Source organism: Somniosus microcephalus, chromosome 14, assembly GCF_052327205.1.
Source record: "Somniosus microcephalus isolate GS21.2 chromosome 14, FLI_Smic_1.0, whole genome shotgun sequence".
In the NCBI taxonomy this organism is placed as follows: Eukaryota; Metazoa; Chordata; class Chondrichthyes; order Squaliformes; family Somniosidae; genus Somniosus; species Somniosus microcephalus.
The window spans coordinates 76869003-76896158 of record NC_141000.1 but is presented as its reverse complement, the minus strand read 5'-3'; the positions used below and the strand labels follow the sequence as shown (position 1 = coordinate 76896158).

Here is a 27156-nt window from a genome sequence, read left to right as displayed (position 1 = left end):
TTGCCTCCTACCCAGTCCTGATGATGGCAATTGAAGTTGCCAGTTATGAGAATACTGCAGATAGGGAAATTCCAGTGGTATTTGACAGCTATGCAAAAATAGAATAGTTAACAAATGATGGATTGTAAACTGCAGCCAAAAAAGCCTTTCTTGCCTTTAGAATTACTTCCTTCAAAAGGGATTCAAAGACGCTTGGTTCTAGATCTTGGAGGAAGGCTTCAAGCCAATGCTTAAAATGTAAGGCAACTCTACCATCATCTCCCCATATTCCTGACAATGACTATGAAATGTACAGCTTTTAAAGTCTGTGTCATTAAGAATGAATCACATCTAGTATACAAGAATTCACAAAGCTTTAGTAGCAGCAGGACATAATCTATTGTCTGAAGTCCATGCAAACAACAACAGCTTGTATTTATATAGCGCCTTTAACCTAGTAAAATGTCCGAAGGTACTTCGCAGGAGCGTTATAAAATGAAATTTGCCACATAAGGCGCTAATAGGGCAGATGACGGTAGGTTTTAAGGAGCGTCTTAATGGAGGAAAGAGGCGGAGAAGTTTAGGAAGGGAATTCCAGAGCTTAGGGCCTTGGCAGCTGAACGCATGGCCACCAATGGTTGAGCAATTAAAATCAGGGATACTCAAGAGGCCAGAATTAGAGGAGTGCAGATATCTCAGTTGGGGGGGGGGGGGGGGGCTGGGCCTGGAGGAGATTAGAGATAGGGAGGGGGCGAGGCCATGGAGGGATTTGAAAACAAGGATGAGAATTTTAAAATCGAGGCGTTGCTTAACCGGGAGCCAATGTAGGTCAGCAAACACAGGGGTGATGGGTGAACGGGACTTGGTGCGAATTAGGACACAGGCAGCCGAGTTTTGGATGACCTCAAGTTTACAGTGGGTAGAACGTGGGAGGCCGGCCAGGAGTGCATTGGAATAGTCAAGTCTAATGGTGACAAAAGCATGGATGAAGGTTTCAGCAGCAGATGAGCTGAGGCGGGGGGAGAGTCTGGCGATGTTCCGGAGGTGGAAATAGGCGGTCTTTAGTGATGGCGCAGATATGTGGTCAGAAGCTCATTTTGGGGTCAAATATGATAGCAAGGTTGATTAGGTAAAGTAGATTTAAGATCTGTGTGTCAGTTCATTGACAGACATAGCCAACTTATTTGAGGCCAGATCGTAGATCAGATCCTGCTATGCACCTGGGATCCCTCTTTCATAGGAATAAGGAGGAAGCCATTCAGTCCCTCGAGCCTGTATTCAATTAGATCATGGCTGATCTATACCTTAACTCCATTTACCTGCCTTGGCTCCATATCCCTTGATATCCTTACCTAACAAAAATCTATCAAACTCAATTTTAAAAGCTCCAATTGTCCTAGCATCCACAGCATTTTGGGGGAGAGAATTCCAGATTTCTACTACCCTTTGTGTGGAAAAAGTGCTTCCTGATTTCCCTCCTAAATGGCCTAGTTCTAATTTTAAGATTATATCTCCTCATTCTTGATTTCCCCCACCAGAGGAAATAGTTTTGTTGCTCTGTATCTACCCTATTGAATCACTTTAACATTTTAAACACTTCAATCAAATCACCCCTCAATCTTATACTCGAGGGAATACAAGCCATGTTTATGCAACCTTTCCTCAGTTTAACCCTCTAAATTAACTATAAGTATTAGTCAAAATTGAAGTTTCATATCTGTTCCAAAAGCCTAAGCCATGATGCTGGCTTTTAATTGGTATCATTCTGGTGAATCTGCACCTCCACGGTCAGTATATCCTTCCCAAGGCTCAGGCGAAAGATGCCAGTCTCAAAGTCTATTGCTCTTGTTATACATGCAGAGCGTGCCAGCCTGGTCAGCTAAACAGAAATCATGAATGGGAGTGGTATTGTTGGGGATAAGAAGTTAAGTGTAGATGGATATCCAGTACCCAGATATCTCTGCCTAAGCTTATGTCCATCTTTATAAGCTGCAGCACAATGAAGTGAAACGAAAGCAATGCTTTGCGAGCAATTGCGCAGACCCCTCTGAGGAAAAACACCTAAGCCCCCTTAAGCTGACCTTTGAGCACTGGATGCATTTTCCTAACTGATGGCTCTGGCGTCTCATGTTCCAAAAACGTAAATGGCGGGAAACGCTCGATCTTTATGCATAGCAATGAGCATGAACATCCTGGCAGAAGTTTCACACTACTCAGAATAGAGGTGTACATTAGAAATACATTCATTGTGTATAAAGGATAATAGTTCATGGGTTTAAAATAAGTAAATGAATATATTTGGCAAGAAATATTAATTATAATGAGGAATTATGCAATTGAAAAATGTATTGAGTAACTATTAAATGTAAGAAATAAAGTTGCTTAAATATAGGCAATGATTAATTTTTTTTAAAGTAGACAGTAAATTAATTGTGAAATTGTGAGTAATTTAATAGATTATTAATTTTAGTGAGTAACTTACTGAATTATAAAATATAATCAGTAATTTAGTTAATTATAAAACTTACTGGTTAAGATTTGGTTGAACTGCTGTTGTCGGTATGCTCCATTGTTGGGGCTCATTGCTGGACATCGAGGACACCACCTGTGGAAAAAAAAAACTCTCAGTAGGACTTCTTTCTGGTGACTATAAAACACTAGCAGGGCTTGGGGCTGCTCCTAAACTTGGAGGACAGGGAGTGAGCATGGGCTGGAGAGTGACAACAGTAGCTAGTCATATGGGAAATAATAATCCAAGTTAGGCAGGCAGACATTGCCAATTTTCAATACCTGCAATTGCATACAACATTGAGAGAGACATTGGGCCAGAAATTAGGATCGGGTGCTTGCCGCGCGTGCAAGCCCCCGATCTGCACTCGCCCTGCGCGCCGACATCTGAAGCCCGGGCCTGCTTGCATTTCCTGTCACTGGCCCGGTTCAGATGTCGGCGCGATGTGCTTGCCTGATCCAGCGGCGTAGTTAGTGCGATGTGCCGGCTGGGATCAGGTGAGCACTCTGCAGCCAATCAGGGGAGGGGAAACTCATTCATGAGTTTGATAGTAAAGACTGTCAAACTCATGAAAAGTACGGGCACCCAAAAGACTAGTTTAACTTTAATTAAAATTTTAAAAAACATCCCAATAATTAAATAAACTATAAATAACTTTAAAAAAACTATTTAAAACAATTAATAAAATTTTTGAAAAAAATAATTTTTTACAAAATCGGGTCTAAAAATAAACTTACCTTACTGTAAAGTCCTTAAAAACGATGAAGCTGTGGAAAAAATGTAATAATTTTAAATAATAGACCACTTACCTTGAAGAATCCACTCCTTACGCCTCCTTTTTTCATTTCTAAAAAGTTCAGGCCCTTGCACACGCGCAAACCTATCAAAAAGAAGGAAGTTCAACGCGTGCGCGCAGAGTCCTGCGTGCACGCGTTGGACCTCTTAACCCCTTGGTTCGATGGAGAGGAAATGCCGGTTTCCCGCGCATGCGCTGTGCATGCTGAAATCCGGCACTTCCAACGGGCCCACGTGTGAGTACACCGTCCGTACTCACGCGTTGGGACCGGAATTACTGGCCCATTGTGTGCATGTGTAGATGGTGGGAAAGTTGGTGTTGAGGGCCAGAGAAGTTGTGTATACCTACAACCTGAACCAGGTTAGACAAAAGCTCTGAGTTCCAAAGCTCCCAAGCAAACTCCAGGAAAGGAGCAAAAGCCACCCTGAAGCCCATGCGGGGGACGTTAGAAAGATGGCATTAGTAAATATATGGTAAGTTTAGTGATTTTGTTTCACAAATTGTTTAATTTTCTTTGTGTTTATTGTTAGAAATATTTTTAAGGTTATGTAAGAGGATGGATGTGAGCCAATGTGGCTGCTCAAAGAACTTTGAAAAATGTTTTTAGGGATATGATTGGTTGCTTTTGTGGTGGTTTCTGGTTGTTCATTGGTTGTCTTTTAGTCAATGGAAGTTTTTTATTAGAGATTGTGAATTTGTTTTTACAAATAGTGGGCAGGATTTTCTACTAGAGTGACATTAGCTTACTGGCGTAACTCCAGTGGAATGTGGAGTGATTCAACATGCTTCACTTAACTACAGTGACAGTTCGTACACTAAAATTTGTATGAATCTGGAACACTTTCATACCTTCCTCATTTTGAGAATGTTGTCTATATTTAACTTTTCTGTTGATTGAACTGCAAATAGCTAAATGTATTCATTAATTAGATGAAATAATGTATAAACAAGATGCTATATTACCATTACATTCTCTGCTTAAAATGTATTTTTGATGGTTGACGAGGTGACTTATTTACAATTTAAAAAAAAAGTAAGCTTCCTCTCGTGGAGGAAATGGATAATATATTGAATGTGTTTGGGTGGACTCGGCTTTGTTCGCATGATACCTGGGGGGAAAATTACTAGAATTATGTGAAATATTTTGAAAATGTAGATAAAAAGGATGATTGGATGATCTTAGTAAAATTTGCTAATTAGCTTCAAAATGGTTTATTTTGCTGCATACAGAAAAGACTACTGTGGATAAGAGACACGGCAGTATGAGTAAATTCAGACAATCCTGTTGTCTAGGGGCTATTTAAACTCTGAACATTTTAATAGAAAAAAATACCACTAGGCATTCTTCTTTGAAAGATAAAAATCTTGCGTAGTGGGAACGCAGTATTGTAAATTCTGATTATGATGCCTGTATTTAGCCTTTCTACTGATGAAAATATTTAGCTATTTCCAGTTACAAGTATTTGGATTCCTGTGGTAGCACCAGTTTGAATCAGTTGCTGGTGTATTCACCTCTGAGTTAAGAGTTTGTGGTTCACAAGTCCCATTCCAAGACTTGATCACGCAGACCGATAAATTTGGTTGCAATGACAGAAGAAATTCAATGTTCACACCAGAGCTGGTAACATAAGATTCTTACTCGCATTTCTCTTACTCTCTCCTTACCCCTGGACCACCTGTAGCCCCAGCACTCAAGCCTGCTGCTACTGACACATTCTTCATATACTGCTGGCCTCACAATTAATTACCTTGCTCCTCACTTCCTCATGCCTGTGCCAGCTTTCACACACTAGCAACACAGTTCTATCCTAACAGGCCCATCTTTTCACCAGGCCCCACACTAACCCAATCCCTTTCTTCTTGCAGGAGAAGCTTCCACACAACTACAGGGATCAGGGATAAAGACAGAAAATGCTGGAAATACTCAGCAGACCAGGCAGCATCTGTGGAAAGAGAAACAAAGTTAACGTTTCAGGTCAATGACTTTTCATGAGAACTGGAAAAAATTAGAGTTGTAACAGGTTTTAAGCAAGTATTGAGGCAGGAAAAGGGGGGAGGGGAGGAAAGAACAAAAGGGAAAGTCTGTGATAGGGTGGAAGGCAGGAGAGATTAAATGATAAAAGGGATGACGATGCAAGGCAAAACCGTGTCCGTCCCGCAATTCTACTCTCACCCATCCCCTCCCTCCCAGAATCACAATAGGGTTCCCCTTGTCCTCACCTTCCACCCCACTGGCCTCCACATTCAACAGATCATCCTCCACCACCTCCAGCGTGATGCTACCACCAAACACCTCTTCCCCATTTAGCATTCCAAAGGGACTGTTCCTTCCATGTCACCCAGGTCCACGGCACCTACCCGTGTAAGCGCAGGATATGCAACACCTGCCCTCTTACCACCTCCCTTCCCATTGTCCAGGGCCCCAAACGCTGCTTCCAGATGAAACAGTGATTTACTTGTACTCCTTTCAATTTAGCATATTGTATTGTCTGCTCACGATGCGGTCTCCTCTACATTGGGGAGACCAAGCGCAAATTGGGTGATCGCTTTGCGGGACACCTCCGTTCAGTCTGCAAACATGATCCTGGGCTTCAGGTTGCCTGTCATTTTAATTCTCTGCCCCACTCTCACTCTGACCTCTGTCTTCGGCCTCCTACACTGTTCCAGTGAAACTCAACGTAAGCTCGAGGAACAGCATCTCGTCTTTTGATTAGGCACTTTACAGCCTTCCGGTCTCAACATTGAGTTCAACAATTTCAGATCATAACCACTGTCCCCATTTTTTCAGACAGCAGCTGTTGGTAATGATTCTGTTGCCATTTACACCTCCTCTACACCCATGAAGACAGGTATCTTTACTTGTCCCATTTACCATCTCCTTTTGCCTTGTACCATCATCCTTTTTGGCATTTAATCTCTCCTTCCATCCTATCACAGACCTTCCCTTTTCGTCTTTCCTCCACCACCCCCCACCCTTTTCCTGCCTCTGTACTTGCTTAAAACCTGTTACATCTCTAACTTTCTGATGAAAGGTCATCGACCTGAAATGTTAATTTTGTTTCTCTCTCCACAGATGCTGCCTGACCTGCTGAGTATTTCCAGCATTTTCTGTTTTTAGTTCAGATTTACAGCATCTGCAGTATTTTGGTTTTGTAACAGGGATCAGGCATGGACAGGAGGAGGGTGATCATTCATCCACATCCTCTCCCCATTAGAAGAGACTGCCATGGATATTTTGGGCACTGGCCACATCAGGAGTGTTGTGACAGGCGAGGCTGGAGGATCCGCTACACCGTGTGTTTGCCCATATTACCCAGTTTTTCTCTTTGCTGAAATCTTTTGATACACACTCTGCACGATTAAGTGGTGCTGCTTTGAACTCCCATTTATTCTCCAACGACTAACCCTTATTTCCCTCTTCACTTTCCAGGTCCATCATGACTAGAGGCAGTGGGGGAGGGGGAAAGCCTTCTAGAGTGCACACCATCACTTGGCCTTACTCTTGCTGGCACCAGCTCAGAAAGTGGCATCCCGCGTGGTTCAGAGGGTCAACTAGAGCGGCCTGCATTGGCAGATTCAACGAGCACAAGGGCAGCGGGAATAGGATGGCCAAGAGCCAGCTGTCTGGAAGGCGAGCCCAATCCTGACCCTGCTGCAGACTGCACAGATGCTGACTTAAAGGGTCCAGCATATAGAAGAAAACTGATGGTGCTGGAGAGCCTGTGCACAACGTCGGGAGTATAGAACAGTCCAACTCCAACCTATGTGGGGTATTCCAGAGGGGCATAGAGACACTGCAGTCAACCATGGACCCATGTGGTCAGAGCTATGAACACTGCAGCGGGGTCCACAGTGTTGGAGTCTCTGGTGACCGCTCTGACAGCTTTGATGGAAGCTCAGACTGCTGCCATATTTGTTCTGGGTTGCAATGTCTCTTCTGGCTTTCAAAACAGAATGGCGGCTAGGAATAGGGGCTTCCAAAGGTCATCTTACTCCTGTGCTCTGTTCTCGCACAGAGCAGAGTCCACTGGGATAGGAAGATGATGTGTTCGCTCATGATGACTGCAAACCTGCTGCCCCGCCTGCCTCTGAACCAATTGCCAGTGTTGGTGCCAGACAGTCAGCTGGGCAAGACTGCTCCAGCCACTGAGATGCTGCAGCCGAGCCCTCTAAGGCCAGAGCTCCTTCAGGTCGCCCACCATGATCATCCCTAGAGCCTTCAGTGTACACTAGGCAGCCTTCCACCTACCATAATGTTGCCACCGTGGAAACACCTCATAGGAGCACCAGAATAAGCAAATAAACACGGAAAACAGGCACTAGGTGTTTGCACTAGGGTGATTTTTAGTTCTTAAGCATCTTTGTAAACTAACTTGAAATGAAATGTGATCAACCAGTTTGCTGCTATACATCAGATTTTTCGAACATTGGGCTGCCTTTAAAGAGGAAATAGTTCGGGTATAGTCGCGGTACATTCCCACTAGGAGGAAAGGTAGGGCAATTAAAGTCAGAGCTCCCTGGATGACAAAAGAGATAGAGTAAGATGAAGCAGAAAAAGAGTGCGTATGACAGATGTCAGGTCGAGAATACATTGGAGAATCAGGCTAAATATAGAAAGTTCAGAGGAGAAGTGAAAAAGAAAATAAGAGGGGCAAAGAGAGGGTATGAGAATAGAATGGCAGCTAACAAAAGGTAATCCAAAAGTCTTCTGTAGGTATATAAATAGTCATGGTGTAGAGATGCCGGTGTTGGACTGGGGTGGACAAATGTAAGAAGTCACACAACACCAGGTTATAGTCCAACAGTTTTATTTGAAATTACAAGCTTTCGGAGCGCTGCTCCTTCGTCACCTGATGAAGGAGCAGCGTTCCGAAAGCTTGTGATTTCAAATAAAACTGTTGGACTATAACCTGGTGTTGTGTGGCTTCTTACTACCCGTTTACTATTTATATATGTAAGAGGAGGGGTGGGTCCGATTAGGGACCAGAAAGGAGACCTGCGCATGGAGGCAGAGTGACCAAAAAGGAGACCTGCACATGGAGGCAGAGTGTATGGCTGAGGTGCTAAATGTGTACTTTGCATCTGTCTTCACCAAGGAAGAAGATGCTGACATAGACATAGTGAAGGAGGAGGTAGAGGAGCTACTAGATGGGGTAAAAATGATAGAGGAGGTACTAGAAAGGCTGGCTGTACTTAAAGCAGAGACGTCACCAGGACCAGATGAGATGCATCCTAGGACGCTGAGGGAAGTGAAGGAAGAAATCGTGGAGGTACTGGCCATAATCTCGCAATCCTCAAACGGGTGGTGAAAGAGGACGGGAGAATTGCAAATGTTACACCTTTGTTCAAAAAAGGGTGTAAAGATAAACCCAACAACTACAGGCCAGTCAGTTTAACCTCGGTAGTGGGGAAGCTTTTAGAAATGATAATCAGGGACAAAATTAACAGTGGAATAATTAAGGAAAGCCAGCACAGATTTGTTAAAGGCAAATCGTGTTTAACCAACTTGATTGAGTTTTTTGATGAGGTAACAGAGAGGGTTGATGAGGGCAATGCGGTTGATGTGGGGTACATGGATTTCCAAAAGGCGTTTGACAAAGTGCCACATAATAGGCTTGCCAGCAAAGTTGAAGCCCATGGAATAAACGGGACAGTGGCAGCATGGATACGAAATTGGCTAAGTGACAGGAAACAGAGAGTAGTGGTGAACGGTTTTTCGGACTGGAGGAAGGTATACAGTGGTGTTCCCCTGGGATCGGTTCTAGGACCACTGCTTTTCTTGATATATATTAATGACTTGGATGTGGGTGTACAGGGCACAATTTCAAAATTTTCAGATGACACAAAACTTGGAAGTATATGAACAGTGAGGAGGATAGTGATAGACTTCAAGAGGACATAGACAGGCTGGTGGAATAGGCGGACATGTGGCAGATGAAATTTAACGCAGAAAAGTGTGAAGTGATACATTTTGGTAGAAAGAATGAAGAGGAAATATAAACTAAAGGGTACAATTCTAAAGGGGATGCATGAACAGAGAGACCTGGGGGTATATGTGCACAAATCGTTGACGGTGGCAGGGCAGGTTAAGAAAGCAGTTAAAAAAGCTTACGGGATCCTGGGCTTCATGAATAGAGGTATAACTACAAAAGTGTGGAAATTATGATGAACCTGTATAAAACACTGGTTCGGCCTCATCCACTACCACCCTCCACCGCCTGGCTGAACTTGTTCTCACATTGAACAACTTCTCCTCTGACTCCACTCACTTCCTCCAAATTGAAGGTGTTGCTATGGGAACCTGCATGGGCCCTAGCTATGCCTGCCTTTTCATGGGACATGTGGAACATTCTTTGTTCCAGTCCTACTCGGGTCCCCTCCCTCACCTCTTTTTCTGGTACATTGATGACTGTATCGGTGCCGTCTCCTGCTCTTGCCCTGAACTTGATAAGTTCATTCACTTTACTTCCAATTTCCACCCTTCCCTCACCTTCACATGGTCCATCTCCGACTCTTCTCTTCCCTTCCTTGACTTCTCCGTCTCCATTTCTGGCGATCGGCTTTCGACAAACATCCACTACAAACCCACTGACTCCCACAGCTACCTGGACTACACTTCCTCCCACCCGCTTCCTGTAAGGACTCTATTCCATTCTCCCAGTTTCTCCGTCTCCGCCACGTCTGTTCTGACGATGCCACCTTCCATACCAGTGCTTCCGACATGTCTTCCTTTTTCCTGAACCGAGGATTCCCCTCTACTGTGGTTGACACGGCCCTTGACCGTATCCGTTCTATTTCCCGCACTTCTGCTCTTGCCCCTTCACCTCCCTCCCAGAACCATGATAGGGTTCCCCTTGTCCTCACCTTTCACCCCACCAGTCTCCACATTCAACGGATCATCCTTCGCCATTTCCGCCACCTCCAACGTGATCCCACCACGTATCTTCCCCTCACCTCCCCTTTCAGCATTCCGAAGAGACCGCTCCCTTCAGGACACCCTGGTCCACTCCTCAATCACCCCTAACAGCCCTTCCCCTTCGCCTGGCACCTTCCCGTGTAAGTGCTGGTGATGCAACACATGCCCTTTTACCTCCTTCCTTCCCACTGTCCAGGGCCCCAAACACCCCTTACAGGTGAAACAGCGATTTACTTATACTTATTGCAATTTAGTATACCGTATTCGCTGCTCACGATGCGGTCTCCTCTACATTGGGAAGACCAAACGCAGATTAGGTGACCGCTTTGCGGAACACCTCCGTTCAGTCCTTAAGGGTGACCCTGAGCTTCCGGTTGCCTGTCACTTTAATTCACCGCTTCACTCCCACTCTGATCTCTCTGTCCTCAGCCTATTACAGGAAACTTTGTGTTATCCGGAGGCTAAATGTCTGGCAAGCTCGAGCCACCGGCAAAAATCAGGAGCCGTTTTGTTAGGTTTTTTTTTCTTCTCGTGCTTTTTTTTCCCAACAGTCAGGCTCTGCAAAGTCTCTCTGAAGCTGTTGCTAAGCGACAGAGACGCTTCCAAGGTACGGCCGACTGTTTAGAAGCTGTTGCTAAGCGACAGTGTTTGTTGCCAGATACGGTGCGTATGCTTCAACATTAACGCTGGTTTGTCTGGCAGTTTTGAGGGAACGGCAACAGCTCGGCCCCGTCGGTGCCGGATAGCACAAGGTTTCCTGTACATTGTTCCAATGTAGCTCAATGTAAGCTCGAGGAACAGCACCTCATCTTTTGATTAGGCACTTTACAGCCTTCTGGACTCAACATTGAGTTCAACAATTTCAAACTATAACCCCTGCCCCCATTTTTCATGCTATATGATTTTGCCATTCCCATTTGCAACATTTTATCTTTCCTGCCTCTTACAAAAGCACAGTATGTTCCTTCAATTCCTTCCTCCCCTCCCCCTCCCCCCTCACCTGTCTCTGTACCTGCTTAATATCTGTTATATATCCAGCTTTTTCCAGTTCTGATGAAGGGTCCCAGACCTGAAACGTTAACTCTGTTTCTCTCTCCACGGATGCTGCCTGGCCTGCTGAGTGTTTCCAGCGTTTTCTGTTGTTATTGAGCTCAATTCTGGGCACCGCACTTTAGGAAGGATGTGAAGGCCTCGGAGAGGGTGCGGAAAAGATTTACGAGAATGATTCCAGGGATGAGGGACATCAGTTACGTGGATAGACTGGAGAAGCTGGGGTTGTACTCGTTAGAGCAGAGAAGATTGAGAGGAGATTGGATAGAGGTGCTCAAAATCATGAGGGGTCTGGACAGAGTAGATAGAGAGAAACTGTTCCCATTGGCAGAAGGGTCGAGAAGCAGAGGACACAGATTTAAGGTGATTGGCAGAAGAACCAAAGGTGACATGAGGAAAAACTTTTCTACTCAGCGAGTGGTTAGGATCTGGAATGCAATGCCTGAAAGGGTGGTGGAGGCAGACTCGATCACGGCTTTCAAAAGGGAATTGGATAAGTACCTGAAGGAAAAAAATTTGCAGGGCTAAGGGGAAAGGGCGGGGGAGTGGGACTAGCTGAAGTGCCTTTGCAGAGAGCCGGCACGGGCTTGACTGGCTGAGTGGCCTTCTTCCGTGGTGTAACCATTCTATGATTCATTGGTGTTGGTGTGCAAGATTAGGGCATTAATCCGCTGGATATAAGAAGTTGGATGTAAGGAGGGACTGTTGGAACCATTTAGTGATTATTTGCTACCGCAGAGTTCTGGCAGCATCGCTGGCCCTTGCTATTCCTGTTGATCCTTGGCTTCCTGGTCTTGCTCCTCCACATTTTCTTCACGGTAGCTCCAAGGGATGGCCCCTTTGCAGAGCAAAGTGATGGAGCATGCAGCTTGCCACGATGATTCAGCAGACCCTACTGACGAATCCCTCCAGACTTGTCCAGGCAGCAGAACCTCTGTTTTAGAACGCCAATGGTTTGCTCAATTAGAGCTCTGATTGTGGTGTGACTTTGATTGTGCTGCTCCTCAGCATGTCTTCTGATTCCTGACGGGAGTCATAAGGCAAGTGGTCAGGGGCTTGCCCTTGTCCCCAAGCCTGACACCCGATGGTCTGGGTAGAAGAGGGGGGATTGACGAAATGCACAGGACAAAGACATCATGACTACTGCCAAGAAAGCGGGCACAAACCTGCATGATCTGCTGCCTGTGGTCACACACAAGCTGCACATTCAGAGAGTGGAAGCCCTTTTTGTTCACACATGCTCAGCATGCAGGGCAGTGTACGTACAGTCGGTGATTCTCGACCTGTGGGAAGCCAGCAATTTGGACAAAGTACAGTGCTTGCTCATTTTGCTTGACAGCCTCCAGAGGAAAGGTGATGAAATGGTTCCTCTTAGCGAATAGCGCATCTGTGACCTGCCTTATGCAACAGTGTACTGCAAATTGACTGATGTTGCTGATGTCAGATGTTGCAGTGTGGAATGACCCTGAGGCATTGAAATTGAAGGCCACAGCCACAAGCAGTACTGTGCATGACCTGCTGCTGGGCTGCAGATGTTGTTGCAACAGATGACATAGCTCAGTCAGCTTCCCTGGTAAAGCAGAGCCATCTGATACACTGCTCCTCACTGAAGTTGAGGTATGACATTCTGTTGCAGAACACCCTTGTGCTGTAAGGCCTCATGTGTCCTGCCCTCCTTCGCCCTTTTGTGCCAGCAGCTGCAGGCATCTGCTGTCTTGTTTTATGTCCTCTTCCTCCTCTAGCCCCACTGGCAGACCCACAACACTCCCATTGTTCGACAATAAAGATCTAAAGCCCTGAACAGACAAAGTGCTAAAGATCCAAAAAATCACTTTCCGGAACTTTTCCAAACAAATCTCTCAGCCATGGATGCCTAGAAAATTCCTCCAAGCCGACTAAAAGACTAAGCAGAGACATGTATGAGTGCAGTTGAGGATCTGTTTAAATATCATTGATGCAACCTGCTTGCTGACTGTTGGTGCCAAGAATCAGGCCTAGGAACCGGTGAATCTGGTGCTGCCACAATTCAATTTTGTAGAAGGATCTTTTAACAAGTAAAGGACCCTTATTTACATATTTGAATGACTTCAGCACCCAGTACAGGCAGCCACCCGGAATGACTAAAAGTCACCTGAATTTCCAGGGAAGATTGGGCATGGGACACCGCCAGCCGAAATTCATCCCTCGAACACTCATTTCGTGCCCAGAAATCAGGCCTGATGCAGGCCAATTTCTCCCCCATAACCTTAACATGACACTTCAGTGCAATATTGAGGGAGTGTTATTCCTCTAATGAGATCTTAACTTGAGATATGTATATATGTGTATATGTGTCTCTATCTCTATCTCATCATTTTTCTCTCTTGGATAATGCTGCCAAAACTGATTAATTGGACATTGATCTCATTGATGTTTGTAGGATCTTGCAGTGCACCAAAATGGCTACCATATTTGCCCACCAAATAACAACTTGTATTTATATAGCACTTTTCACACAGCTTTACATTGAGAAAGTATAAAATGGAACAGTTGTTGAGCCATGATGGGAGAGTTAGGAAATCAAAAGCTTGGTGAAAAGGATATTGAGAAGGCTTTTAAAGGTGTAGAGAGAAGTAATGAATTGAATGGGTTTAAGGAGTGAGTTCCAGAGTAGGGCCGAAGAGACTTAAAACTTCAATGGTGGACCGAGGGGGTGGGATGCACTGAAGGATGAAAAGGTGCAAGAGGGGATGTAAGGTTCAAGGTTGCAGAAGTTGGGTACGGCTTGATAATGGAGGAATTTAAAGATGGCAACTATTTTAAATTAATTATGTTGAGGGACAGGGAAGCAGTTTAGGTCAGCGAGGATGAAGTGATGGGCAAGTGGGATTTTGTGAGGGACAAAATATGGTGGCTGAGCTTTGGATAAGTTGGAATTTATGGAGAGTGCAGAGTGGGAGGCAGGCAAAGATGATGTCTGGTCTAGAGGGGACAAAAGTGTGGATAATGGTTTAAATGGTGGCGTGAGTGAGATAGCTGTGGAGGTGGGCAATATATCTGAGGCAGTGTTAGTGATGTAAATGATGTGGGTTTTGAAGCTCACCTCTGAATCGAATAGGGTGCCATGATTTTGCACAGCCTGAACGAGTGACTGGGGAGTAGGGTGGAGTTGGTGGCAAGAAAGTAAAATTCATGGTAGGGACTAAAAACAATGGTTTTGTTTTTCCCAATTTTCATTTGAAGTAATTTTGATTCATCCATGTCTTAATGTCAGGCAGGCTGAAAACAGAGATAGATGTGGGATCAGGATAAGAGTTGGAGAGATGGGCTGGATACTGTCAGCATACATATGGAAGCTGATGCCATGGCTGCAGATGATGGCACCAAGGTGCAGTCTGTAGATGAGGATGTAGATGAGGAAGATGTATCCTTGAGGAACATCTGGGAGTGACTGTACAGGGGTGGCAGAGAAGTTATTAGTGGAGATATGCTGGTTGCACTTGGATATGTAGGAATGGAATGATGCAAGACAGTCCCATGGAGCTGAACAATAGAAGAGATGCGATTGAGGAGGGCAGTGTGGTCGACTGTCAAATTCTGTGGAGAGGCCAAGGATAGACGAGGAATGATAAAGCACCGTGGTTGCAGTCACAAACAATACTATTTGTAACTTTGGCCAGGGCTTGTGAGCAGGGTGGAAATCTGACTGCAGGCATTCGATTAGGAAGCCTTAGAGATGGGTATAGGGTTGGGAGGTGCCAACATGTTCAAGGACCATGGAAGGAAATGAGGTTAGGGATGAGGTGGTAGTTTGAGAAGATTTATGGGTCAAGAGTGAGCTTTTTGAGGCGTGTGATGATGACTGATCTATTGAAACAGCAATTGCACAATGTAATTCATTCTATATGGAACACTATGGGATGTTTCTAAGGGACATGATGAGAATCTAGATAAATGCAGGTTAGTTCTTTATTTTCAAGCCGTTGACCCCTAGAGACTGTTAACCAGCAGTATAGCACAAGAGAGACATCTGATTTAAGTTCTATGTCCTAGAAATTTGGCTGTTTAGGGCCTATTTTTCAGGTGTTAAACAGCCTCCTAAGTCTCCAATATGGTAGGCAGGAAGCACTCATTACAAGCTGGTAGTGCATGTCCGTCACATTGGTAAAGGGCAAAAAATCAGCATGCAATGCCCATGCTTGAAACAGACATTATTATCCTCTTCACATATGCAAGTAAGGGGCCTAACAAATCTTTGAAGGTGGCAGGACAGGTTAACAAAGCAGTTAATAAAGCATATGGGATTCAGGGCTTTATAAATAGAGGCATGGAGTATAAAAGCCAGGAAGTTTGCTAAACCTATATAAAACACTAGTTCAGCCCCAGCTGGAGTATTGTGTCCAATTCTGGGCACCGCACTTTAGGAAGGACATGAAGGCTTTGGAGAGGGTGCAGAAGAGATTTACTAGAATGGTTCCAGGGTTGAAGGATTACAGTTACATGGATAGACTAGAGAAGCTGGAGTTGTTCTCCTTGGAGCAGAGAAGGCGAAGAGGAGATTTGATAGAGGTGTTTAAAATCATGAAGGGTTTAGATAGAGTAAATAAAGACAAACTGTTTCCAATGGCTGAAGGGTCGATAACCAAAGAGCACAGATTTAAGGTGATTGGCAAAAGAACCAGAGGTGACATGAGGAAAAACAATTTTTATGCAATCAGTGGTTAGGATTTGGAATATACTGCCTGATAGGGAGGTGGATACAGATTCAATAGTAGCCTTCAAAAGGGAATTGCATATTGCAGGGATATGGGGAAAGAGCGGGGGAGTGGGACTAACCGATTGCTCCTCGAAAGAGCTAGTGCACTCAATGGGCCGAATGGCCTCCTTCTGTGCTGTACTATTCAATGAACACTTGTTTGAGGCTCCTACTGCAAGATTGTTTTGCTCTGAGGTAGCTGGTGATTTAAAAACCTTATCTGAATGTGGAGCCAGGAAGAGCAGGAATGCGCCTCCTGACCCCAAATTCAAAGTACGCAGGCCACTGCTGGCCACCACTTTTGGCCTGCCCTTACATCCTGTTTCACCGCCGAGCTGCCTGTTCTTGTCTGCAGCTCACCAATTCGATGGCATTGAGGCCCAAAGTCCGATCTTAGGAGTGTCTTGGGCCTCATCTTTCAGACACCGTGATTATTTCCTCCACATGCCCAAAAGTTGTTGTGCCTGAATTTCAGATTTTCAAAATGTTTGTAAATTTTTATATTTTATGTTTCCTTGCGTATGAACAGTAACAGCGTCTCAAAAATAATCCATTGGCTATAAAACACTCAGATGTCTAGAATAATGAGGCTATAAAAGTGCAAGTTCTCTTTTTTTTGTTACTTTGAGTAAGTACATTGTGTGCTGTGCTACAGGTTGAGCATCCCGAATCCGGCAACATCGGGACCGAGGCTGAGCCGGTTTTCATGTTTTTCCGGACTTCGGAACGTGTTTCTGATGTCTGAATCCAGAAATATCGCAACCTGGGCTTGGGCATTTCTGGACTTCGGACATCAGAAACACATTCCAAGTCTGGAAATGCCTGGGCCCAGCTGGCGGCAGAAATGGGGTGTTCGGATTCTGGAAGACCCTACCACCAATCGTCCCGGATTCTGGAACACTCCGGATTCTGGAACTCTGGATTTTGAGTGCTCAACCTGTACTCACATGTACAGACCTGTAAGATTCAAGGTTCAATCCTTAGTCTGTGCTAAACTAAGTGACCTCACCTGGGGTGGTGTTGGGGCCAATGCAACTAACCTCCATGGGCAGTGAAAAAGAGAGTGAGTCAGGAATATAGAAAATGGAACAAATTAATTGATCAGTTCATTTTATATTTTTATATTTATAGGAGCTAGAGATTTTCTTCCCATCGCCTGGTAGAGGACCAGCAAATACCGCAAAATATGCTGATTGCACCTTATGCATTATCAAACCTCATGCTATTGCTGAAGGTAAGCTTCAGATTTGTCTTCTTGAAGAAAGCATTCCTTTTATCAGAAGAAAATGAACAATGTAGTTAGCTTTTTAGAATTAACACACACACAATCCTTTGGTTTCCTTGCTCATGTTTTTATAGAATTACCTCCAAGAGGACTGCTAGTGTATTTACAACTTCCTGAGACTCTGGACCTTGTTTGATCATTTTATGTGAACCAGCATGATCTCACCAGTATTCATTACAGAAAGTCGCATAGAGGTGCAGGCATCATATACTGCTTGTGATAACTGAAAGATGTTTGCTGCACTAAAAAAAGTTGAATTAACAATGATCTGAATGAAGCAATGTAAAGAACACAGCAAATTGGAAATTTAGTGCTGAAAATGCGAATTGAGATCATTTGAATTAAACAACTAAATTGTAAACCATATCAAAGCAACACTAAAGTTGATTTTGTTTTTCAATGCCAAGGTGAAGGATAGGGGACAGTACAAGTTGAGGGATAATTTATTTTGTTCGCCTCCATTTTACTTGTGTATTTTAGGTGCACAAATTGTTTTAATTGGAGGGGACATGTGCCCGTTTTTACAAAGACACATCCACTTTGGGAATAGGAGTGCTTCTTATGCAAGTGTTTGTATGTGTTCACTCCTACCTCTGCCATCTCCAGAGTTGTGAAAACTGACAAGAACAACAACTTGTATTTATATAGCGCCTTTAACGTAGTAAAACTTCCCAAGGCGCTGCACAGGAGTGTTATCAAACAAAATTTGTCACCAAGCCACATAAGGAGATACTAGGGTAGGTTGGTCAAAGAAGTAGGTTTTAAGCTGTGTCTTAAATGAGGAAAGAGAGGTAGAGAGGCAGAGAGGTTTGGGGAGGGAATTCCAGAGCTTAGGGCCTTGGCAGCTAATGGCATGGCTGGTTCCAGTGGTGGAACGATTAAAATCAGGGCTGCTCAAGAGGCCAGAATTGGAGGCGCGCAGATATCTCAGAGGGTTGTAGGGATGGAGGAGATTAAAGATAGGAAGTGGCGAGGCCACAGAGGGATTTGAAAACAAGGATGAGAATTTTTAAATCGAGGCATTGCTTAACCGGAAGCCAATGTAGGGGGTGATGGGTGAACGGGACTTGGTGCGAGTCAGGACATGGGTAGCAGAGTTTTGGATGACCTCAAGTTTACGGCAGGTAGAAAGTGGGAGGCCAACCAGGAGTGCATTGGAATAGTCGAGTCCAGAGGTAACAAAGGCATGGATGAGGGTTTCAGCACCAGATGAGCTGATGCAGAGGCGGAGTCGGGCGATGTTATGGAGGTGGAAATTGCCAGTCTTAGTGATGCCGTGGATATGTGGTCGGAAGCTCATATTGGGGGTAAATATGACACCAATATTGCGAACAGTCTGGTTCAGCCTCAGACAGTTGCCAGGGAGAGGCAAGTGCAATTCCAGGACATTGTGGTATTGATGATGAAACAGGTATAAATAATCTAACCACCATTAGAAATAATACATATACAGGAAACTTTATTTTATCCGGCACGGACGGGACCGACGTGTTGCCGGTTCATCAAAAATTCCGGATAACCGAACGCTATAGTAAAAGATAGGGAGAGCTGACAGCTCCGTATAAAGCAACAAACCCTGTTGCTTAACAACAACTGTAGAACAATGAACACAAGTTTCAAGCGTCTCTGTAGCTTAGCAACAGCTGCAGCCACACCCTTGCACAGCACAGATGGAAGAAGGCAAATAAATATGAAGTAAAAACTACTCCTGAATTTTGCCGGTTAACCGACATTTCCGGTTATTTAGGTGCTGGTAAATCGAAAGTTTCCTGCACTGTATTTGCCATTTCATGATGTAACCCGTTAGAAAATAAATATTTAATAATTTCCAACTGAAGCTCCAATATAGGCAGGAGAGGAGCTTAAACCTTGATAAGATAACCATGAAAAAAATGACTAGCAGATTTCAACCTGCTTGTGATAACAAAGTTTGATTCTAATACATTTTCTCATATCTTTTTAGCTCAATAAGATTACTCCCAGTATTAAAAGATAGCACAATGGACCTCTGATAAACATCTTTCAATTACTTCACAGTATGTTTTGATTTGCCTTGGTCAGAATTGCATGTTTATCCTCTCCAAAATTACATTTGTCAACACTGTTGATCAGGAAATTTAAAAATAATTTAAGTGTTGTATTTTAATATGTACATTTCTAAATGACCAAATATAAGGAATTTAATCTGAGTGGGTTGGCAGTAAAGGATAAGGCATAGCAGATCAAGCGTGAATCAGCCAATGCACTGTAGGAGGAATCGTCATTCTGGATATGTATAGAATCATAGAAACTTACAGCACAGATAGAGGCCATTCGGCCCATCGTGCCTGTGCTGGCTCTTTGAAAGAGCAGATGTACTTTGTCCCACTTCCCTGCTTTTTGTCCGTAACCCTGCAAGTTCCTCATCCTCAAGTACCTGTCCAACTCCCTTTTAAAATTATTTATGCAATCAGCTTCCACCACCTTTTCCGGTAGAGTGTTCCCGACAACTCTGAGTGAAAAAAATTCTTCACATCTCCCTCTAGATCTTTTTCTAATGATTTTGAATCTATGACTTCTAGATATTGACCCTCTCGCCAGAGGGAATATTTTTCCCTATTTACTCTATCTAAACCTTTCATCATCTTGAAAACCTCTATTAGGTCACCTCTTAAACCTCTCTGTTCCAAGGAGAACAGTACTAACTTTTCCAACCTCTCCTCATGACTGAAGTCCCTCATCCCTGGTAACATCCTGGTAAACCTCTGTAATCTGAAATAAATTGCTGAATGTAGAGCAGAGTCATTAGCAAAAGAGGAGATACGTTGGGTGATGTGTGAAGATGGTCATTGTGAAGAAGAAACTGAATTGAAGAGAGGACAATGCCCTGGGAGACCCCGAATTAATTTTTTAAAAATCTGAGGATGAGTCTTCAACTACACCACAGATGATGAAGTAATGTGAGAAAATTAGATAGCCAAGAGCACAGCTTTGATGGGAGACCATATGATTGTAACAGTTTAGAAGTGCATTTGAAATGTCACACTGGAGGTTTTGGAAATGTCCAAAACAATGACAAATGATCAAGAGCAGAGTTCTAAAGACTTTGGAATATCCAAACCAAAAAACATAGTTATTCATAGCAACTAATCCTAATAATTTAGAGATACTTGCCCAGTTGTATTATGTAAAACAAATAGTTTTGGGCACTAGTCCAGGATAATTAATCAACTACACAAATTATCAGGAAACCACTTTCACGCTAACACCCTTCATAGGTAAGGCAGGAAAAATTATGTGTCTCTTTATTTCTAAGACAGCTATTCATTCTTCCTCTTGCTGCATATTCTGGGTAGGATGACCTGAATTTGAATTGTGTGCTCAGTTGCCATCTAATGTACCTTTAGATAGAAATCTGGCATACAAGCAAAACCTCCTTGTTACTTTTACATTAATAAGTTGAAATTAGGTGGAGTGTTACGGCTTTACTCACTCTTGTTTGGGCAATTTTCCTAAAATGAAAGGGAAGACTGCAAAAATGATCCCCCTCTTTGACTTATTTGTTGTTGGAGGAAGAAGAGGTGGAACAGCAGGCAACCCGGGAAGCTAATAAGCTGGCACTGCAGGGGATCCAGACCCTGGTACAGATACCCAGCTACCAGGGTGAAGAGACCTAGAAGATCTTCTTTGAATATCTCTGGAATTGTGTATAAAGAGTTTGTGGTTCACTCCAAAAGCCCTGGAAGAGTTTTGCACCGTCCTATATAGGTAGATGAGCAAATTTCCTCAAGAACCAGGACAGCACTTGCTGTGGCTCAGAAAATCACTGCAGCGTTTAATTTCTGGCAACTAGTTGAATAAACAGCATGCATTTTCAGCCAGGCCTGTCAGGTTGCTGTTCATTCTTGCATAAGGCAAGCTATTAATGCCCTATTTGCCAGGGCAGATCAGTTAATTGTGTTTGGCACAGAAGTAAGACAATTGAGTGAGCGGGACATTCATTTTCAAAGGATCACTGGGTTTCTACAAGTTACTTGGAGCTCCAGAGTGCACGCATGGCTGTGCATGCCCCTACTGTCAAACCATACCATTAGGTCAACTGATTAGTGTGCAAATAAAAGTACAGGTTTCTGCATGTCATTGCCCTGTATGCTAGGAGCTGCCATAATGCATTTATTCATTGGCAGTCCAGTGTCCCTGCACTCTTTCAAAATGAAGGTGCTAGCTGACTTCTTGAAGACCAAGGGTATATAATGGTACTGCCCTCCATAATTTTGCTCTTCAGAAAGGCCTGGAATTTGAGATTCCGAAGGAGGAGACAGAGTTTAGCGCTGAACCCATCTCCCACCCCCGAAATAGAGAAACTCGCACATGAGGAGGACACCACAGGGTCACGGGCAGCTGTGAGACAAACTTATCAGACACACTTTCAGCAATTTGTGAGCAGATTATGTTATACAACATCTGTAATAACCAGGAAGCTCAACATACTTTACATGTACAACCTTTCAAAACACTCCATTCATCACCAAAAGTGACGGTGTGGACAAATGTTTGCTGCATTGTCTCTGCTGTTCAGGCTCCTGCCATTGGAGCACTTTTTCTCTAGTCTTACCTACTTCCATCTCCAGTGGAGAGAAAGAAAGAGAAGTGCAATGAGTTTCCATCTAATCACCATTTCCAGATTGCTGCATGCTGGTTTTGCTTTAAATGCAGTCCAAATGTAACCATAGAGCTGCTTCCTCCACACTCCCATTCCAATTAATCTTCTGAGCCTCCTAGCACAAACTACAAATTGCTGGTGGGACATGTTTCCCCACCTCCCCCCCCCCCCCCCCACCCCTGTCTTCCCTACCACCCCTGCTCCCAGACACTCCTTTCTAAATGCTCCCAAATGCCAGTAGCTGTCTGCTTTTCCCAAACCCATCAACCATCTTGCTTTGCTTCCAGGCCCCCAATACACCACTTGCAAATGCTACCAGGCCCTGGAACCCCTTTTTAATCCTAAATCCCATGAGCCCCTAATTTTGCTATCCTCCAGGATCCCCCACCCAGTCCTCTCATGCAGCAATCCCCTCTCTCATATTCCAACACTTGCCATTCCAATCCTAGATCTAACACACACCTATCACAGAATCACAGAAACCCCACAGTGCAGATAGAGGCCATTTCAGCCCATCGAGCCTGCACCGACACATATCCCACCCGATCCCCGTAACCCCTACACCAACACATATCCCACCCTATCCCCGTAACCCCACGTATTTAATCCCCCTAACACTAAGGGTCAATTTATCATAGCCAATCAACCTAACCCGCACATCTTTGGACCTAGACCAAACTCAGCACATTACTCCCAGACTCCAGAACATCTCCCACTGCTCTCCGATCCAAGGACTCCCCCTTCCCAATACCCGTCTGTTCCTTCACATTCACCATATCCCCACATTGCTTTCTGATCATTGGACCAATACTACCAAACCATATGACCACCCCACTTCCCCGCAGTACTGCTATAGACTTTCTATCTGCTGACGAGCTGGAACATCTGCCCTATTATCTTCCTGTGTATCCTAGAATTTTTTTTTATAAACAGGTAAGACATAAACTTGACTACTTAAACAAACATCTCGATTTGCAAGATCCACAAAATATCAATATAACTGCAGAATTTAAACTTGAGAAACCGCTAACAATGTCATAACCTACATATTGTTAAAAATAATGATTGGCTGCAACATTCGCCAAGTATTGTGCTTACAGTTGGCGCTGTGGTGGTTATGTTATGTGACTCATTACGCTCAGTTATGCTGAACTAATGTTACATGGCAGCCTCACTGTACTGACCCTGAACTCTCCCTACATTACAATTGGTAGTGCCTTCAACTGCCAAGGCCCTAAGCTCTGGAATTCCCTCCCTAAGCCTCTCTACATCTCTTTCCTCCTTTATGATGCTCCTTCTTTCCTCCTTTATGATGCTCCTTCAAACCTACCTCTTTCTGCCCTAATATCTCCTTGTGTGACTCGGTGTGAAATTTTGTTTGATAATGCTCCTGTGAAGCACCTTGGGATGTTTTATGTTAAAGGCACTGTATAAATACAAGTTGTTATGTAGACCAACTTGTTGCAGTCTTCCTGGAGCCAATTGGAGCAGGGAATGCTTCATTCTTAAGTTTGGCAGGAAGACCTGTCAAACCTATAAATACTATAAGCCCTAAAACATCACTAAATCTTCAAATACATTTTTTTTTAAATCACATTTTTAAAATAAACTATAAATTACATGAAATAACTATTTTAAACAATAATTTAAATTTTTGAAAAAATTAATTAAATTTTCTAACGGGGCTAAAAATAAACTTACCTTTCTTTAAAGTATTTAAAAATAATAAACCTGTGGAAAAAATGTTTTTATTTTAATTAATTCACCACTTACCTTGTAAAAAGCAGGCCTTGCGACTACTTTTTACATGTCTAACTTCTGGAGACTTACCCTCCTGGAAAAACCTGCAAAAAAAACGTAAGTTCGATGCTCACGCGCAGCCTCTCCTGCGTTCGACTTCTGAACCCCTTCTTTCAGGGGAACGGAAATGCCCGTTTCCCGCGCATTCGCAGTGCATGCACGAAACCGGCACTTCCATTGGGCTTACGGGTGAGTACCCCATGCGTACTCACCCGTGGAGACCCAAATTTCTGGGCCATCGATAGATTAATTGAGTGGGCAAAACTGTGGCAGATGGATTTCAATGCAGGTAAGTGAGGTCATCCATTTTGGACCAAAAAGGGATAGATCCAAGTATTATTTAAATGGTGAAAAGCTAAGAACAGTGGAGGTCCAGAGATTTGGGGATCCATGTACACAGTACAATGTAGTACAGGAAACTTTGTGCTATCCGGCACCGACGGGACTGAGTTGTTGCCGTTCCCTCAAAACTGCCGGACAAACCAGCGTTAATGTTGAAGCATACGGTATCTGGCAACAAACACTGTTGCTTAGCAACAGCTTCTAAACAGTCGGCCGTACCTTGGAAGCGTCTCTGTAGCTTAGCAACAGCTTCAGAGAGACTTTGCAGAGCCTGACTGTTGGGGGAAAAAAAAGCCACGAGAAGAAAAAAAAAACCTAACAAAACAGCTCCTGATTTTTGCCGGTGGCTCGAGCTTGCCGGACAGTTTCCTGTAATCAGGTACAAAAAATAGTCAAAAAGGCTAATGGAATGTTAGCCTTTACAACTAGGGGGCTAGAATATAAAGGGGAGTAAGTTTTACTACAGCTATACAAAGTCCTGGTTAGACCGCATCTGGAGTACTGTGTATAGTTCTGGGCACCACAACTTAGAAAGGATGTATTGGTCTTGGAAGGAGTGCAGCGCAGATTCAACAGAATGTTACCAGGGCTCCAAGGGTTAGATTATGAAGAGTGGTTACATAAACTAGGTTTGTATTTCATGGATTATAGAAAGTTAAGGGTGATTTGGATGAGGAATTTAGGATTTTGAACGGAATTGATAGGGTATATAGAGATAAACTTTTTCCACTGTTGGGGGAGTCTAGGACAAGCGGATATAACTGTAAAATCGGAGCCAGGCCATTCAGGGGAGAAGCTAAGAAACACTTCTTCACACAAAAGGTGGTAGAAATGTGGAACACTCCCACAAAGAGCAGTAAATGCTAGCTCAATTAATAATTATAAATCTGAGATTGATAGATTTTTGCAAGTTACGTGTATTAAGGGATATGGAGCCAAGGCGGATGGATGGAGTTAGGATACAGATCAGCCATGATCTCATTGAATGACGTAACAGGCTCGAAGGGCTGAATGGCTTACTCTGGTTCCTACGTTCCTATGAGGTTAGGAGCCAGTTTCACTCTGAAGAACGTTCCACCTCATTTTGTTACATTTGTTGCAACAATTGGTCAGTTTGTCTCAAGACAGTTGTCGGAGGATGGGTCCAGTCCAGTCCTTGTGATTTGTTCAAATATTTGTTTGATAACTTTTTTGACATTTATTTAAATTCTGCTCGGTCCTGATTATTTTTGAAGCTATTTGATGAGAGATAGTCAGGCCATTTTGCTTCTGTGGATGGTGCAAAAAGGAGAAAAAAAGCTATGGAAGCATATTGTATTGTAGTTTAGCATAATGGTTGCGAGCTGTTTATTTTCTGCTACAGTAAGCTTAATTACTGTAAAATTAAATGTTGCTGCTACTACTCGCTTGTTCTTTTATTGTTTAATAAGTTTGTTGGTAGTTAAAGCCCAAGTCAAAATCTACTGCTTTGTTTTTCTGTTGTCTCCCAAAGACAAGGAAGATCATGGGAGGACAATTGATAAAACTAGCAACTGAAATAAACTGAAAAAAGTTTCTGTTCATTTCCTGGGCACACTGCAAATTTACCTAAATATCCGAGCAAGTGAAAATAGTCCCAGATGTGCGAAGCCAGAGCTCACCTATGCATGTGGTCTAAAACATGGAAGTCAAAAATATCTAGAGTAAAGAGGAGGAAGGAAACCTGAAACATAACACAAGCCTTTCTAGTCACTCCTCCACACAATTTGACAAATTCTACTAATGCTATAGAAACTGACCTACCAGCTTTCAGCAGTTAAATCCCCACTCTAAATACCTGGGAAATCCCCAGTAATGCTGGCAGGAGTCCTGACTGAAACATTAATCCTGTCTGCTAACCCACTCATTTAACCTATATCTTGTGCTCCTGCCATGATCCAAAATGGGAGTCCCACAGTGAAAGCTGAGCGTTGCTGAAGTGCACTCACCACTTAAGATCCTGACAACTGATTCAGTGCCTCCTTCCCTCCTGGAGCTGCTGACATGCTCTCCCACAACAATATTGATGCTTGAGGGACTAAACATGCCTCTGGCCCTTGTGCTGAGAGGATCGTAGAAGAAATGCTGCTCCCAACAATTTCATTCCCAGAGAGGAGAGTATACAAAGAATACACTGAGAAGATCCCTCTCGCAGGTGTACCTCCTCCCACTCCCCTGACAGCTCTACTACACCCCACACAATGGGCCAAGACCCCTTCTGCATGACCAACCATTGTCCACTACTACCCAATGCCCAGAACAACTGCAGTAATGCAAACCTCAATGCCACCTGAGGAAGACCAGGACTTGTAGCACCCTCCCCCACCCCACCCAAAATAGCAAATTAACTGGCTAAATTTTCCTCTGTTTGGTGGTCAGTTTTAGAGTGTACTGGGGTAGCCAGTGGAAGAAATTTGAGGGCCACAATATTGCGGAAACTTACTTGTGGATTTTACTAGAGCATCTTCGACCTTGTAAGGATTTCGGGGTTTCTTTTAAACTGGTTTAAGGTAATCTACCTGGCCAGCAGTCTTTTTGCTGCTGCACTCTAAACCAATTTCGCTACCCCTCCTTTAGTTCTGAGTGGAGGAACTTATAATTAATGATATTAAAACGGAACACGTGGTTTGGATGAGAGAAAATTATCAAGCTTTATTAACTAAAAGAAACTACAATCACAATATCAAACTATCCCACACGAACACAGTAAAATTGTAAAACTATATATCAAGGGGGTACACACGGCAAAAACGAGGGGTACAATGGCTACAATGTTATTTAAACATTCTTAGCAATTCCCTTAAATCACCATCCCCCCCTTAACTCCTGCTAGGTTGCCTTGTTGAGAGTCAGAAAATCTCTGCTCACATGGTCCAGCGAAGAGAGAGAGAGCTCACCTTATCGTCCCAGGAAGTCAAGAGCCAAGAGCCAAGAGAGCGAGCTGGCTGCTCAGCCCTTTTTTTATACCTGGTGAGCCCCTCACATCCGTGCCTTGCAAGGGCTGTGTGCAAAATTAACCCCAAAGCTGTGATAGGCTAACTCAAAGTGGTTAGATTGAGTTAATGTGATTTTCAGAGCTCCCTT

At 43.7% G+C, this 27156-nt stretch overlaps 1 protein-coding gene across 1 annotated transcript in view; it reads left to right on the top strand.

Annotated features, from left to right (window-relative positions):
- nme7 (NME/NM23 family member 7) overlaps positions 1-27156 on the top strand; it is a 234253-nt gene that overhangs the window by 41318 nt on the left and 165779 nt on the right. The window contains exon 6 of the mRNA XM_086006730.1: positions 17117-17219. Within this exon, the coding sequence (XP_085862856.1) occupies positions 17117-17219 (103 nt within the window). The remainder of the gene's footprint in view (positions 1-17116; positions 17220-27156) is intronic.